Consider the following 13,989-nt stretch of genomic DNA (forward strand, 5'->3'; position numbering starts at 1 on the left):
ACATTCCTCAGAAAAGAGGAGGCAACCAGTCGGGAGGAGACCTCTCCCTTGTTGTTCTTAACTCAACGTGGGAGATCTGCTGGGTGGGTCATCTAAACATCTGTTGAAGCACCTGCCTAATACTGAGCAGCACATAGCGGCGTACAGTTAAGAATCAAATAGTATACAGCAGCCAAATAGTGAGCAGCATGGATAGACATGACTTGACAGCTGCCAAATACTGAGCCAGAGTCAGCAAAATAAAAGCACAAAGACCTCCACTTTCCTCTGCATTGATTTAAAAGTATGGACATCTCCACTTTCTCGTGACTGACTCTACAAAATGACAGCATGGCAGCATTATTTTGCAAATTTCCCCCCCAAAAAAATAAAAGCACGAATATCTCCACTTTATAAAACGTGCTCCTGATGATTCGTCTCTTCCTGTATTTGGACACGGCACCTCTCTTGCATGAAGTGGTGTAAACTTTCATTGCTTCCTGTTCTTGAAAACTTCACTTGGATGCTCCATTTGTGTCCAAACACTAAACAGAGCTCTCCACTATTGGAAAGCAGCCCTTAAACTCACAATTTCACATTTTAACCACAATTTCGTTCTCTCTATTAACCCCAAAAAAGAAAAAAATAATCAATATGGTCGTCATGGTTCTTTCCTCTCAGTGACTCACTCTTGCCATACGTACCTATACATACCGATTATTTATTTAGTCTGTCAAATTTAATAGTAACACTAAAGTGATGTCACACACACAACCACACTCACACATGACAAACTGGAAAGATTGCTGTGATGTGGTTGCCATGGTGACAGAAGACAATCAAATGACATCATAAATATTCCTACATTATTTTTAAAACTGCTTTAAAAAAATAGCACCTTGTACTTTATGACAACTGGTGCAGCGAGAAACTTTGAAAAAGATTTATGTGTTTCAAATTCATGGGAGTGATAAAACTATTTTAAAAATCTTTCTTTATACAGTCTCTCTTCTGTTGCTTTTAACTGTCCAGCTAATGTTTATTATTTTTTCATCAAGGAGAAAGTTCAATGTTTCCGAATCATCCATCAAAATGTTGCTAATCGCTGAACATTATTTGGAAGTGAGTCACTGAGAATGAAATGAAGCACGATATCGTCCACCGCAATTCTGCCCGCCTTGGAAACAGGGGGGAGAGTTTGTCAAAAGGGCCGAGAGGGAAACCCTCTCATCCCGAGGAATTCCTTCCAAAGCACATCAAGTAGTGCCTTGACGCACACGCTGGCTGACACACTCTCACATCTGCGCCACAAAGAGGGAAAAGCCTGGGCGAGGCCACGTGGAACATCCAATTCAGGGATTTCCTCACACACCCTCGTCCTCGTCGTGTCCCGAGCGTTGTGTGTTTCCGGAGCCCTGGCGGGCCAGAACGACACCCCAGAGAGGGTCCTCCTGGCCTCGCTTAAAGAGGCGGGAATCAGCTGGCCGCTTCCGTCTATTGTTAGAGCGAGGAAAATAATATCCCCGACAAACATCCCAGCTGCTGAAAGCAAAAGGTAGGAATGTGGTGATGCTTGGGAAAAAGAAAAACGTCACAAGAACATCCTTTGCCACTGATGCTAAATATCCTAGCGCAGCCTACAAGTGCTTAATATCAACATGATGTAAAGTTTTTCGATTGAGACACCAAAAATCTAAAAAAAAGTCATTATAAGGCAATTGTGTGATTTTTGATGATAACATCTGATCATCAATTGCAACGTCTAAACTGAAAATTGATATTTGAGGCTTCTATCAATGAAATTATCGGGATACTTCGCTAATTATACTGATACAGTCACCATATCGCGATATGAAACCAGAACTCCGAAAATATCAATGATGCCAATGATACTGAATATCTCCCACTATCACGATACAGCTATTGGATGATAATCGACACATATACCGTATCACGATAGCAACATTTTGTCCTTTTACTATCCTTAACAAAACAACACAATCAGCAGCAGATACGACATTACACCATATCAATGATGATATCAATATCAAAACACATTGATAACCCCAAAAATATCCAAATAAACAGCAACAGTATCTAACCGATATGATTTTTCGCCTCTGTCTACAAGGGGGGAAAAATATTCTGAGAGCACCTGAGTGCTGGAATGTCCTGACAGGCCCCAAGGAAAATAGCTGAAACAATGCGTGTAGATGAGAGACTTGGGCGGGGCTCGCACACTTACACAATGGCAACACACACACACATTCCTTGTGAAGCTCCGTGGAGCTGCTCTTTGTGAGTTGGCGGTATTTATTGGAGGTGTTCAAGAGGCCAGCTTGGAAACTGACATGAGGACTGAGCTTCCCGTTCATGCTCTTAAGACTTATTATCCTCGCTCGGAATGACATGGGAACGTGTACGCTGCCATGTTGCACTCCTTATGTTCATCATTGGAAGTGGGGGGGGGGGGGGGGGGGGGCATCAATTTATTTCAACCTACTTTGGTGGCAAAATTCCCTTGGTATGCCAAACATGACATCAGCAGCATCTGCTTCCTGTCATCGCTGTTTGCATCATCGTTGACATAAAACACGGTAGTTCGCCGTACCACCTGGAGACGGGAAAAGACGGCCAATGGGTGTGGCGGTGGGGGGGGGGGGTCCCGGTGGGCTTGGGAAAGTCTTGGAGAAATTTTCCAGTGTCGAACTGGTTACGCCGTGACATCTCCGGATTAGCGGGAGTGAGCGAGTAGCACATTTTCCAAACAGTTTCCCTCCTTCCCTTTTCACAAGCGAGTGGAAAAAACTTTGGATGACTTCATCGGTAAGGTTGTTTTCCTGAAGCATAGCTTTCACCATTCGCAAGTGGGGGCAAAAGCTTTGTATGTTGGTGCTGGGCACATTTGGAAAGTGACAATGAAAGCCTTGTTTTACAAGGGATTTTCTATTTTTCTAATTTGGGAGTTGGTCAGATGGAAGTGCCGTTTGGGAATCACTTGACCAATTTGGCACACAATATTGTAATATTTGGATCATCTGGTTACTTTATGCAATTATTTGGCCGATTAATCGGTTATCAGAATTTTATTATAATTGGCAACGGCCCAAAAAAACCCAAAAGGCCCTCCTGACCCTAAAGTGAACCTTCGGTTTATGCTAACATTTGAAGATTAAGGCTCGAATTGTTCTTTCACTTCTCATAAAAACAAAAACACACAAGTTAAGCGAGTGTTGTTTTTGCAGCCGCGTTCCTAAAGGTTACAAAAACTAAGCGGGACCACCAGTGCGTCTGGCTGTAGGTATGATAGCGATGCTGCCAGGAGGAGGAAGAAGAGAAGCAAGAGCGGGTTGGACCGAAACTCAAAAGACTTAAACCTGAGAAGCATGATGGGAATGAAGTAAAGTATACACACAAGTGACACTGTCACAAAAGCTAATGGCCATTGGACACCAGGGGGCGTTTACTTTAAGACTCAGCGTTCGGAAGCAGAAGTTCAATGTGAACGTCAAAGTCGGTAACCGATCTTCAATGTCAACTCCGTGTTAATTTGCGCTATCTCCAAGTGGCCTCATTTCCCAGCTGACTCACTACCACTAGCGCCCTCTGCAGGAGACACTGATGCAAACCACTAAGAGAAGCTCTCAATCTGGTTCCAATGTTTGTAGGAGGAAACCTCCAGAAGGAAAGTTGTCATAACAGAAGCATCTCTTTGACCTGCTCCAGTTCACCTTTGACCTCAGCTTATCCCTGGTTACAAACTAATGAGTGCAAACGAGATAAGTTCCTCCTCCGCCTCCTCCTCTGTGCAGAAGTGCGCTAGCGCTTCCATGAGAGAGTCAGGAATGTGCGGAGTCCTTGTATGGTCATAAACATGGAGCACTGCCTTGACCTTCTCAAGCTGCTGTATAACATTGTTCTCGTGAAGATGGTGGACGACCACGCCCAGCAAACAGATAGAACAATCACAGTAATTCATTTACGAGTTGACAGTCAGGTGCTGCATCCAGATCATAATAAGAAGTCAAAAAAACGCCTGAGTGATTACAAAGGTTGGATTTGCCCCATTTTGATTTAACCCCGCCCCCCAAATGTTCAGTTGAAGGTTAAAATCCTACAAACATTTTCCATCCCACTTCCACACTTGCTGATAAATTCCATGAGTGGACGACGACGCCTCGTGACAAACGCTCACCTTACCTTTGACCTCTTGGAGGACGCCAGTGACAAAATCCACACTTCCAAGGTCCACTCCTCGCATGTAGGTGACACACGCGCATGCTATATTCATGTACCATGATCAATCTGTTGCATTTTGTGGAAATTGAGGGCGAGAAAGGGGTTAATGCCTCTGGCCTTTCATGCTTGGCGGAGGTAATGAGTCACGGCAAACAGCTGCATTGTATTTTCACAACACAATGGAAGCACTCATCACGGTCCAGCTGCTCACCGGCGTTGCCGTGAGGCAGAACCGCGCTCTCGCATTGTTACACACGCCGGCGAAGGTCCGCAAGCGCATCGTTTGATTGTGGGGAGTTTGAGGCTTGTGGAATTCTGCTGCACCCTTTTTCCAACTTTCCATGTTTGCCAGCGCTGCACACACAATAGCAGGAAGGGGAAACTTCATGGGAAGCGTGTGTGTGAGCGCGTGCGTGCAAAAAAGTACTGCAATACTTTTGCACATAAATAAATATCGAGTTTTAATGAAACGCAAACTTTCAATCACATTTCGTGATTTATTTAATTTATTATTATATTTATAATTTAACCTAATTCATTTATGAACTTGTAAATTCTTACTTTGTTAATATTATTACTCGAGGACAGGATTTGACTACCCATGCTGTACAGCTTGGAATATATAAATTAAATATAGAATATTTGAAAGCAAATCCTAAAAGCGTCCCTGGGTGGGCTCGAACCACCAACCTTTCGGTTAACAGCCGAACGCGCTAACCGATTGCGCCACAGAGACGATACGAACATTAGCGACTACTTATGGCACATAGTCCAGTACAAGGGTCAAAGCAGCCAAAATGCGATTATCAAAAGTTACAACCAATGATGTTTAAATCTTTTGATAAGAGCAAGTCAGTCGGTTCACATTTGTTCAACAGGTGCGCTCGCATCAATCATAAAACATTCAAGAGGTTATTTACGAGCCCAGATTTTGCAGCGTGGAAGACAGAAGAAGGCAGAATATTTTGGTTTTAGAGTCGAACGTGGAATAATTTGCATCATGCAAATTCTCTTTTCGCCTCTTAACGCAAATCCTCACGCAGCTCAATGCAAAACAAAACAGCAGTCTTACATCACATTGATTTGAAAAAGTCCATGAAAAAAACTATTTTTATGGGTTTGAATTTGTTTTGATTTTTTTTGTCAGGCTAAGAATTATAATTAAAACATTACATCTTGCGGTGTGGTTTATACTGAGAAATCTTTTTTAAATAATGTCTTTGTATATATTATTTAGGGGGAAACAACCCAAAACTAAATAATAAACAATATATCTAGAATAATAATATAAATTATGAACAAAAAAGTTTTGACACACACTATTTTGGTATTAAATAAAATGAGATAGTGTACCCACTGAGGTGGCAAATGTGTGTGTAAATAAAAGGAGTGGAGCTGCGACGTGGCTACCTGTCAATCTCAATTCGACCGCGCCCACCAAACTCTTTCCTGCTTCGACCGCTCAGACATGTTGGCAGTTCCGTTTGCTTCTTGCGTACACTGGCGCCTCCTGCAGGCAAATGGAGTAATTGCAGAGTCATTGAATTGGTTGACAAAGTGGTTGTCACATTAGGTTTGAATGAAGGGGAAGTAGCCGTGAGGCCATCGGAGACAATGGCGTTCCTCGGGAGATGAAGCTTCCTGGAATTGTCAATAGTTTCCAACCTCAGGAGAGAAAAAAAAAAAGAAAGGTTCATAGCAATTTTTTCCATCACGCCATACGTACAGTACATGACCCATATAAGGCAAACTTAACTTTTTATCCTTTTGATGTTGATAATTTGATTTCTGGAAATGGCTGTCGAGGGGAAAAAAAGGCAGACTTCTTGAGACTTGAGACCAAAATTCTTACTCCCATGTGACACTGGCTCCGGGGTCTGGGTTTCCACAAAATTCCCTGGTGCACGATGGCGAATAATGAAACTTGCTATGCTACAGTCACACGCAATAACAAAAACATGATTCTTTTTCGAAATTTGTCACCCAGGCGTCAAAGTAACCTTTGTTTTAATTTTTTTTTAAATCTCTTCAGGAACATCTTAAAAGGAAATTACCTTAAAATCGCCGCTTCAAACCAAAATGACAAAATTCCTGTCTCTTGTCACACATTTTTTTGTGGGTCTACTCATAATAAACATATCTACCAAATTTAATGTTTTTTTAGTATCGCCCATTGGTTTAGTATACTGCACATGCTTCAAATTTCACACCAGAATGCATATATGGCAAATATTCAGTCAATAACTCATATTTTAATGAAAAAACAAATAGTTTTCAGTAGTTACATGGCTGAGACCTGAAGTAAAAAAAAAAGTAAAGACTTTGAAGGCACTCGTAAAAATGGTTTCACCTCAACGCCGCGTCGCTATCTTAAATCCACGCCCGCCATCTTGACTCAGGCATCTAGGCGGGAGTGTTCTTCTTGCACTCGACGGAGCAAAACAACCGTCCCTGGGCCGCCATGAAACGCTGGCCCATCAGAACCTTGGCGCAGCCCGAGCACTTGAAGCACTTCGGGGCGGCGTGCCAGTGGTGCTCGCCGTAGGACACGCGCTGAGCCTCGGGCTCCACCGCCTCGCCGCACCCGGAACATTTCTGTAGACGCCCGACAAACAACGCTGTCACGACCTAACAAAACTAGCTAACGAGAGACTTTCGAGAAAGAAAGCGTGACCGAGGTGCACCGCCTTACCACAGCGTAGTTTTTCATGTAGCAAGGCGTGCAGACGGGCTTGTCCTGCTCCATCACGTACGTCTCTCCGGCCAGAACCAGGTCGCAGTCGAAGCAGCAAAAATGTTTCAAGTGCCAGTTTTGGCTCTCGGCCTGCGTGTACTCATTACAGAAGATCAGCTGCGGAGGAACAAAACAGTTAAGATGTTGATCAAGAAAATAAAATGAATAATACACACGGTACAATCTCTACGGGTCTCACCTCGTCGCAGCCGCCGCAGCGCGGCTTCTCGCTGTCGCCGTAGTGACGACCGCAGTAGAGCTTTCCGCGCTTCCAGAAGTAGATCATGTCCACCAGCAGCTCGTTGCAGGTGCAGCACACGAAGCAGGCCGGGTGCCACAGCTTGTCGTAGCCGGCCCGCTCGGCGTACACGGCCGGGTCGCCCACCCGCATGGGCTGATTACAGTGGCGGCACGACTGCGGGGTTTGGAGAGAAGATGAAAGTTTTTTCTTCTTTCATTCAAATAAATTTCATTCAATTGGTCATTATTGTTAAATGCAAGGAAACGTTGGCTAAGTGTTGCTGAAAGATTAGTCGCTCTGGCATGTCGCGTTCATTGTTGGGCCAAGAACAAAACCTTGCTCGGTGCCAAACCTCCGTCACCGGAATACTTTGATGTGACATTGGCGACTGGCTGCATATTAAAATCGTCTTTTGACACAATGTACAACATCAAATTCCTTACGAAGCTTTGCTGCGCGGCTCCCGGGGCGCCCATGGCTCCAGCGGTGGTACCCACAGCAGCTCCAGCAGACGTGGACCCTGGCCCTGCAACTCCAGCCGCCCCCTTGACACCCACTGCTCCCGGTCCGGCCGCTCCAGCAGCACCCGGGCCGCCCTGAGCCGCCGCCGCCTGGATCAGAGCCATCTCCTCGGGCAGCCGCACGTCACCGATACCCAAGGCCTCGTCCTTGTACTTGCGGACAAACTGCTGCATCTGCTTGACTTCGGCCGGGCTCAGCTCGTGGCACTTGGTCGGGTCCTGGTCATGCTCGGGCAGCTGGCGGGCCATCTGTTGGCGGCGGTAGGCGGCGCCTTCAGTGCCCGCCACGGGGCGTTTTTCTGGCGGGAGCAGCTCGATGTAGCGCACCGCCTGCGAGGAAAGGAAGCAAAAAAAAATAAATCGACCAATCACAGAAGAGGGACGTGAAAATATTTGAGAGCAAGATACGAGCAGAGACCAAACAACCAGCACAGAATGTTCAGCCCTTTGTTAAAAAAAAAAAAAAGGCAGATTTCACTTCCACTATTAATCAATCAAATTCTTATTGATTACTTGGTGAAATTTAAGGCCATGCCTCCAGAAAACTTACCACATATTTGTTAGCCACAGGGGGCGCCCATTCGTATGTGACAGACTTGAGAGGAGTTTCTTTGGCGACAGGCACCACGTTGGCAGTGCTGGTATGGACAGAAACGCTCGGTGCATTCGCCTTGACGGGGGCAACGCCAGCCGGGCGTGGCTGGACGCCGCCGCCTGACGCCGTACCTCCCAAGGGTGCGGCAGACGGGACGGACGCCGTACCTCCCGAGGCTGCGGCAGACGGGACGGACACCGTACCTCCCGAGGCTGCGGCAGACGGGACAGAACCGGCAGCGGTGGTGTGAGGCACTGTTGCGGTGACGGAGGCAGGTAACACGGTTTGGGCGGAGCCCGGCAACACGGTTTGGGCGGTGGCGGGGCCGCCCAGCGTGATGGTGACGGCGTTGCCGCGATACACGGGGACGCCGTCTGTCTTCAGCTTGGCAATGAGGCCGGTGTACTTGGTGTCCTCAAAGAGCTTCCCCACCTGCATGGACATTCAGGCAAATCAAAAAGAGCAAGAGCAAAAAAAGAAAGAAAGAAATATGTATCTAAAATAGAGACGGAAATTTGCAAGTCTCCCAACCTTTTTGTTCTCCTCCGAGTTCATCTGCACATTGTGTTCCGCGAGACCGCACTTGCAGTTACGACAGATTTTTCTGCAACAGACAAAAATGGGCAAACAACTCAAAGTGTGTTTCCAAATTACAAATTAGTGGAATTCAAACTTGTATTTTTGGCAACGTCAGCAATTTTGATCACCATTGTTTATGACTGCTATTACGTAGATGTGGGTTCACATGGTAATGATTATGGTTGAAGATGAAGACCAGTACGTAAGCATTGACTGAACTACTTAGCCAAGAGGAGATTCCTGACAAGTTAAGGCGCAAAAAAAAAGAGAGCCTCTGCGTCGTGACATCATTCGAGTGTTGCCAATTAAATCTCCGAGCCACTGATCCCAGTCTAAGGCCACACGCTGGGAATTTGCTGGAATCTTGCAAGTGACTCACTCTGTGAGTCAGTGTCTTGTGTTTAACAAAAGCGGCCTTGTCACTTGGGAATGAACTTCACTGCTGGAGACTGTTTGCCCCTCAACAAGAAGGACAAGCTGCTTCATATTTCTTTTTGGATTTTTTTACCCCCCTCTGTGTTATTCTTTTAGCACGTGTTTACATTTTCCTGCGGTTAGTTTGTGAATCGGTGAGTTCAGGCTCGGGTGGACAATTAATCATCTAAAGCGGCCATGTGTGGAAATGAAACAACTTTCGAGGGCCACGTGTAGAAAAGTAGGATGATACATTTTAGCCTTGGTGGAGTTCTCACCTCCAGAAATGAAGCTCGAAGCCTTCGCATTTATCTTTACACTTGAGGCAGGCGGCGCCCGCACCAAACTCATGTCCCAGCGTCATCTGAAACACAAATAATACGTTAAGAAGACACTTCATTAGGTACTCAACATTGCTTTACGACCAATATGGCGAGTTTCTCAATAACGCTGACTCAGAAAAGCTCTTAATGTGTCACTTCCTCTTTTATGGATTTTCAACTGCAACACAAAAGATCACCGATCAACTTCACGCCTGTCAAAACATGCCAAGATGTTTGCGAGGGTGACCTCATTTGTGGGTGCAGATGCTCACATGCAACATCTGTTTGATGACACAAAGAAGAGCAAAGACAGCTATGGGGATGAGCTTTCAGTATTTATCGCCACCGGGGATTATAATTTAGCAAACCCGTCTGGGTCATCTGGCAGGTCAACAAAACATCAGTTCATGCGTCTATGAACACACGAACAATGGGACTGTCAGTGACATTTTATTTGATCTGAAACAAAAAACAAAAAACCTACGAGGTTAAATCACTGTAAACTGAACCGGACCCACGTCATAAATGATCAATTTGGTTACGACAGACAAAAGCAAATCTAACACTTAATAAAGTTCAAAAAGTGACACGGTTTTATTAAAGGTGTAAAACTTATTAAGTGGGAAAACTTTTTGATTTCTTTGATCAGCGACGACCACCTGCACTGTGTCCTCCTCTCGCACCTCTGCAGGGCGTTGACTCACCTTTTTCACTTCCTTCTCGATCTCCATGTTCGCTTCTCTCGGCTTCGAAAACACACTAACCGAACCGGATGGACGCTGCTGGGAAAACTGTGACAAATTAACGGTAAATAGGAGAGGATGAAACACTGGACGCTACAAACAGACCGGTTTTGATGCCACTTTCGGTTCGGGAAGGCAGCCCGCTACGGACAGCCGTCAAGTTATCACTGCTAAAGACAACATTTCTGGTGTTGATGGAAATAATAAGATGAGATAAAATACATTAACGACAAGTTATTCGATTGTTTCGGTTGTTTTACTATAATTTTGCAAGACATACTACTGTAATAAATTTTTCTTTTTTCTGTAATAATTCGTGCCATCATTTTTATCATAGCAAAGCTACACAGTTGTTTTATTTTGAAATTGACCATGCCGTACTTCTTCATTTTCTACGCTAGCTTTATAAGTCTGCGGGTCCCGTTCACTTTCACATATGTCCCAAGAGGCGCTGACAGATGTTCCTTCCGGCCAATAAGACGATGAACTGCAATCAGCCAATCGACGGTTAGAGAAGGCGGGCCCTCAGCCTGACAAAGGATAGGGGCAAATCTATCTACGTTGAACCCAGTTGAACAGCACGCGAAGCGAGAATCAGAATCGTTTCGCTAAACCAAGTCACTAAAACCAGTCAGTTTTCAAAATTCAAAAACTTGATGATGTGGCAAGTTGGGTGTCTTCAGGATGTGAAACAGCGCCCTCTGTGAGGCCACAGGTAGACATTACAATTTTGCAACTCGGGACATTTCCGGTGCTGTCCTTTTGGGGTGCTTTTGTTGTTTCTCTGGGGATTTGGGTTAGTAAGAGATCATGGAGATGGGCAAAATTAGTAAATAATAAAAATTGGGCTCGTCCGGGATTTGAACCCGGGACCTCTCGCACCCAAAGCGAGAATCATACCCCTAGACCAACGAGCCACAGTAGCACAGGGAAATCATTGCTATTATAACATTACAAATTCTGATTTGGTAATCCCACCAAAGTTTATTTAAAAAAATACTGATATTTTTGTCATTTAGCAGTGACTCATAAAATAACACTTTGCTCTAACGACATTTTGTGTTAGCTTTATCAAGCTCGATTATCCATCCTCCACGTTCTGCCTGCTCGTTCTTCTTCCGCGTCTAGTCCTGCCTTCTGTCTCCACGTGTTGGAGCTACTCTGCTACGGATCGTGAAGCTGTTTAAAATCCACTTTGCCGCTTGACGGGGTTCAACAAGCTCAGAAAATGGCATCTGAAGCCAAGCGACTCAAGGTTCGGTTTCGTTAAATCAATTCGTTTATGTAATGCTGCAGTGCGACGTATAGTAGATAGCTCTCGTGTGTACTTTACACGTGCTGTAGCGATAAATAGCTTATTAACTAGTACCGATACTACATCTTAGTGTAGGTTGAGTCAAACCATTTGACATATAAAGACAATATATTCTAAATAATAAACTTCCTGACATCATTTGATCTACATTTAAAACGTGTGACCTATGCATAAATATGCGTATTTTTTCCATCACAAAATTGTCACCTAATTAGCTACAAATATATATATTTTTAATTTTCCTCTTCCTACTGTGCAGGTGGACGATGATACTTCCCTGCAGGACTTCCTTCGGTGGTGCGACAGCGTAGGTCTAGTGCTCAGCACCAAGGTACGTTCCTTTCCAGAGCAGAATCCTTAATTGGAGCAATTAAGTGAAAGCATTAAATTTTTTGTTGAACAACAATTGCAAATATTGTGGAAAATTATTCATTTGTTTACCTTTGGCGTGTAACTGGAAAATTTACATCCGGTGAACTCTCATGGCATTCTGGTGTTGGATCATTTCAACTTCAGGTGCGAGTGAGCAAAGAAGGTGTGGTGGCCGACTATGGGATGCTGGCTCAGGACGACATTGAGAAAGGTGAGGTGTTGTTCACCATCCCCAGATCGGCTCTTCTTCACCAGGGGATGACCCACGTCGCAGCCCTGCTGGAGCGAGGTAACTTCTCCAACATACAATATTCCCCCCCTCCATCACATTTTTCTAACATATCTCTTTTTGTTCAGAGAAGTTCTCCTTGGAAAGCACCTCAGGCTGGGTGCCGCTCCTTCTAGCTCTGCTGTATGAATACACCACAGCTCAGTCCAAATGGAAACCATACCTGTCATTATGGACCGACTTCAAGATGCTGGACCACCCCATGTTCTGGTGAGGGGGAAACAGAATTATATGAGGTCACAACTACAAGGTGTTAATGCTCCAATCAGGTCCAAAGAAGAGCGTGATGGACTCCTGAAGGGAACCGGTATACCAGAGGCAGTGGAGAAAGACCTGGATAACATTCAGAGGGAATACAAAGATGTGGTCCTGCCTTTCATTACCAAGCATCCAGACATGTGGAACACCAGCACGCACACTCTGGAGCTGTACACGCAGCTAGTGGCTTTTGTCATGGCCTACAGGTTAGTCAAACATACTTTAAAGTTTTCTTCACTGCTTCTTTTAAACATTGGCAACAGAGAGCTTGAAGTCTTATTTCCTCCCCGTGTAGTTTCCAAGAGCCACAAGAAGAAGCAGATGATGATGAAGATGATGATGATGAGGGAAAGGCTCCCAATCCACCTATGATGGTTCCCATGGCTGATATGCTCAACCATGTTTCCAAGCACAATGCTAATCTGGAGTTCATGCCAGTAAAGACACACTTATGCAATTTTTTTTGTCTTGCTTCTGCTTCTGTCAACTCCCCCTAAAAGTTTGCTTCCAAACATCTTCTCTGTTCACCCCCTCAGGACACTTTGAAGATGGTATGCGTGCGTCCTATCAAAAAAGGCGAGGAAGTGTTCAACACGTACGGGCAAATGGCTAACTGGCAGCTGCTGCACATGTACGGCTTCACCCAGCCGCCTTCCGACAATACTGACGACACCGCCGACATCCCAGTCATCAACCTGTACAAAGCGGCCACGACAGGTTCATCTTGTGATCATTCCAAGCCAGATGGGGATCCACAACTGTTGGAGGAGATGTGGGAGTTGCTACAGGATAAAGGACCGTTTGTTTTCGGCAAACATGGCTGCCTCACCGACATGGAGTTGCACAGTGTGCTTAAGGTGATACACATGGTCGATAGATTAAATATCAAAATAGCATTTACAAACATTTCAATAGTGCAAGTATGGGAATTCCGAGTCGGAATACGTACTGATGTATGGTGGGATTTAGGTGCTGTGCATGTCCAGGGACGAGTTCTCCGAGTTGAAAGATAATGACGGATGGGAGGTTGACGAGGACGAAGATGAGAAGATCATTTCTCAGGCATTCTCCAATGACGGGCTGTCTGGATTAAAGACCAAGTGGAAGTGGCTCATCCATGAAGCGGCGCGTCTGACCATGAGGGGCTACCCCGATGTGGACCAGGATAGAGTCCTGATGGAAGACCAGGTTTTGCTAGAGAGACTGAGCAGCAGGCAGAGGAAGGCACTGCATGTCAGATATGGACAGAAAAGCATCCTGGAAAAAGTCATGGAGCTCACAAAGACATGAAATAAACATTTTTCCTTTGCAATGTCCATTAATTACAGTTTCATCGTGTTTTTTTTAACTATCTCAAATGCTTTAAACATTCATTTGACATTAAAAT

The 13,989-nt window shown here is 44.9% G+C and overlaps 2 protein-coding genes and 2 non-coding genes across 8 annotated transcripts; 1 reads left to right on the forward strand and 3 right to left on the reverse strand.

The window, feature by feature from the left end:
- Positions 1-4,880: 4,880 nt before the first annotated feature.
- On the reverse strand, positions 4,881-4,954 carry trnan-guu (transfer RNA asparagine (anticodon GUU)). The gene has a single exon. It is a non-coding gene; the product is annotated as a tRNA-Asn (tRNA).
- Positions 4,955-5,473: 519 nt separating this feature from the next.
- tes (testis derived transcript (3 LIM domains)) lies at positions 5,474-10,542 on the reverse strand. Of its 4 annotated transcripts, XR_015858938.1 has the most exons (10): positions 10,330-10,542; positions 9,581-9,666; positions 8,841-8,913; positions 8,265-8,741; positions 7,637-8,044; positions 7,152-7,367; positions 6,911-7,069; positions 6,569-6,813; positions 6,071-6,115; positions 5,474-6,016 (listed from the first exon to the last, which is right to left on the reverse strand). XR_015858938.1 is itself a non-coding variant. In XM_088377935.1 (9 exons), the coding sequence occupies exons 1-9, from the start codon at positions 10,354-10,356 to the stop codon at positions 6,622-6,624; spliced, it is 1,602 nt and encodes a 533-aa protein (XP_088234061.1). In that variant the 5' UTR covers positions 10,357-10,542; the 3' UTR covers positions 6,442-6,621. The 4 variants fall into 4 exon arrangements, 2 of the variants coding, with proteins under 2 accessions (XP_088234061.1, XP_088234060.1); XR_015858937.1 differs by lacking the exon at positions 6,071-6,115; XM_088377935.1 differs by lacking the exons at positions 5,474-6,016; positions 6,071-6,115 and having other exon boundaries at positions 6,442-6,813; positions 8,265-8,476; positions 8,513-8,741.
- Positions 10,543-10,966: 424 nt separating this feature from the next.
- setd6 (SET domain containing 6, protein lysine methyltransferase) lies at positions 10,967-13,924 on the forward strand. 2 transcript variants are annotated; one of them, XM_088377937.1, is made up of 8 exons: positions 10,967-11,083; positions 11,943-12,014; positions 12,200-12,344; positions 12,413-12,554; positions 12,614-12,808; positions 12,898-13,039; positions 13,139-13,459; positions 13,572-13,924. In XM_088377937.1, exons 3-8 carry the CDS (start codon positions 12,239-12,241, stop codon positions 13,890-13,892), a joined length of 1,227 nt encoding a protein of 408 aa, XP_088234063.1. In that variant the 5' UTR covers positions 10,967-11,083; positions 11,943-12,014; positions 12,200-12,238; the 3' UTR covers positions 13,893-13,924. The 2 variants fall into 2 exon arrangements, with proteins under 2 accessions (XP_088234063.1, XP_088234062.1); XM_088377936.1 differs by lacking the exon at positions 10,967-11,083 and adding an exon at positions 11,136-11,623.
- trnap-ugg (transfer RNA proline (anticodon UGG)) lies at positions 11,214-11,285 on the reverse strand. The gene has a single exon. It is a non-coding gene; the product is annotated as a tRNA-Pro (tRNA).
- Positions 13,925-13,989: the final 65 nt, after the last annotated feature.

Source organism: Syngnathus floridae, chromosome 6 (genome assembly GCF_059516105.1).
Source record: "Syngnathus floridae isolate MCC-2025c chromosome 6, RoL_Sflo_1.0, whole genome shotgun sequence".
Classification (NCBI taxonomy): Eukaryota; Metazoa; Chordata; class Actinopteri; order Syngnathiformes; family Syngnathidae; genus Syngnathus; species Syngnathus floridae.

What these genes read in the sequence shown, in the direction of transcription:
- tes (XM_088377934.1), bottom strand. Translation starts at nt 10,356, where the DNA reads ATGGAGATCGAGAAGGAAGTGAAAAAG. An exon ending in TTCGAGCTTCATTTCTGGAG is followed by an intron (nt 8,914 to 9,580) that starts GTGAGAACTCCA and finishes TGTCTGTTGCAG; the next exon opens with AAAAATCTGTCGTAACTGCA. An exon ending in GAGCCGCGCAGCAAAGCTTC is followed by an intron (nt 7,368 to 7,636) that starts GTAAGGAATTTG and finishes CAAACCCCGCAG; the next exon opens with TCGTGCCGCCACTGTAATCA.
- setd6 (XM_088377936.1), top strand. Translation starts at nt 11,597, where the DNA reads ATGGCATCTGAAGCCAAGCGACTCAAG. An exon ending in GTCTAGTGCTCAGCACCAAG is followed by an intron (nt 12,015 to 12,199) that starts GTACGTTCCTTT and finishes TTTCAACTTCAG; the next exon opens with GTGCGAGTGAGCAAAGAAGG. An exon ending in GCTTTTGTCATGGCCTACAG is followed by an intron (nt 12,809 to 12,897) that starts GTTAGTCAAACA and finishes CTCCCCGTGTAG; the next exon opens with TTTCCAAGAGCCACAAGAAG.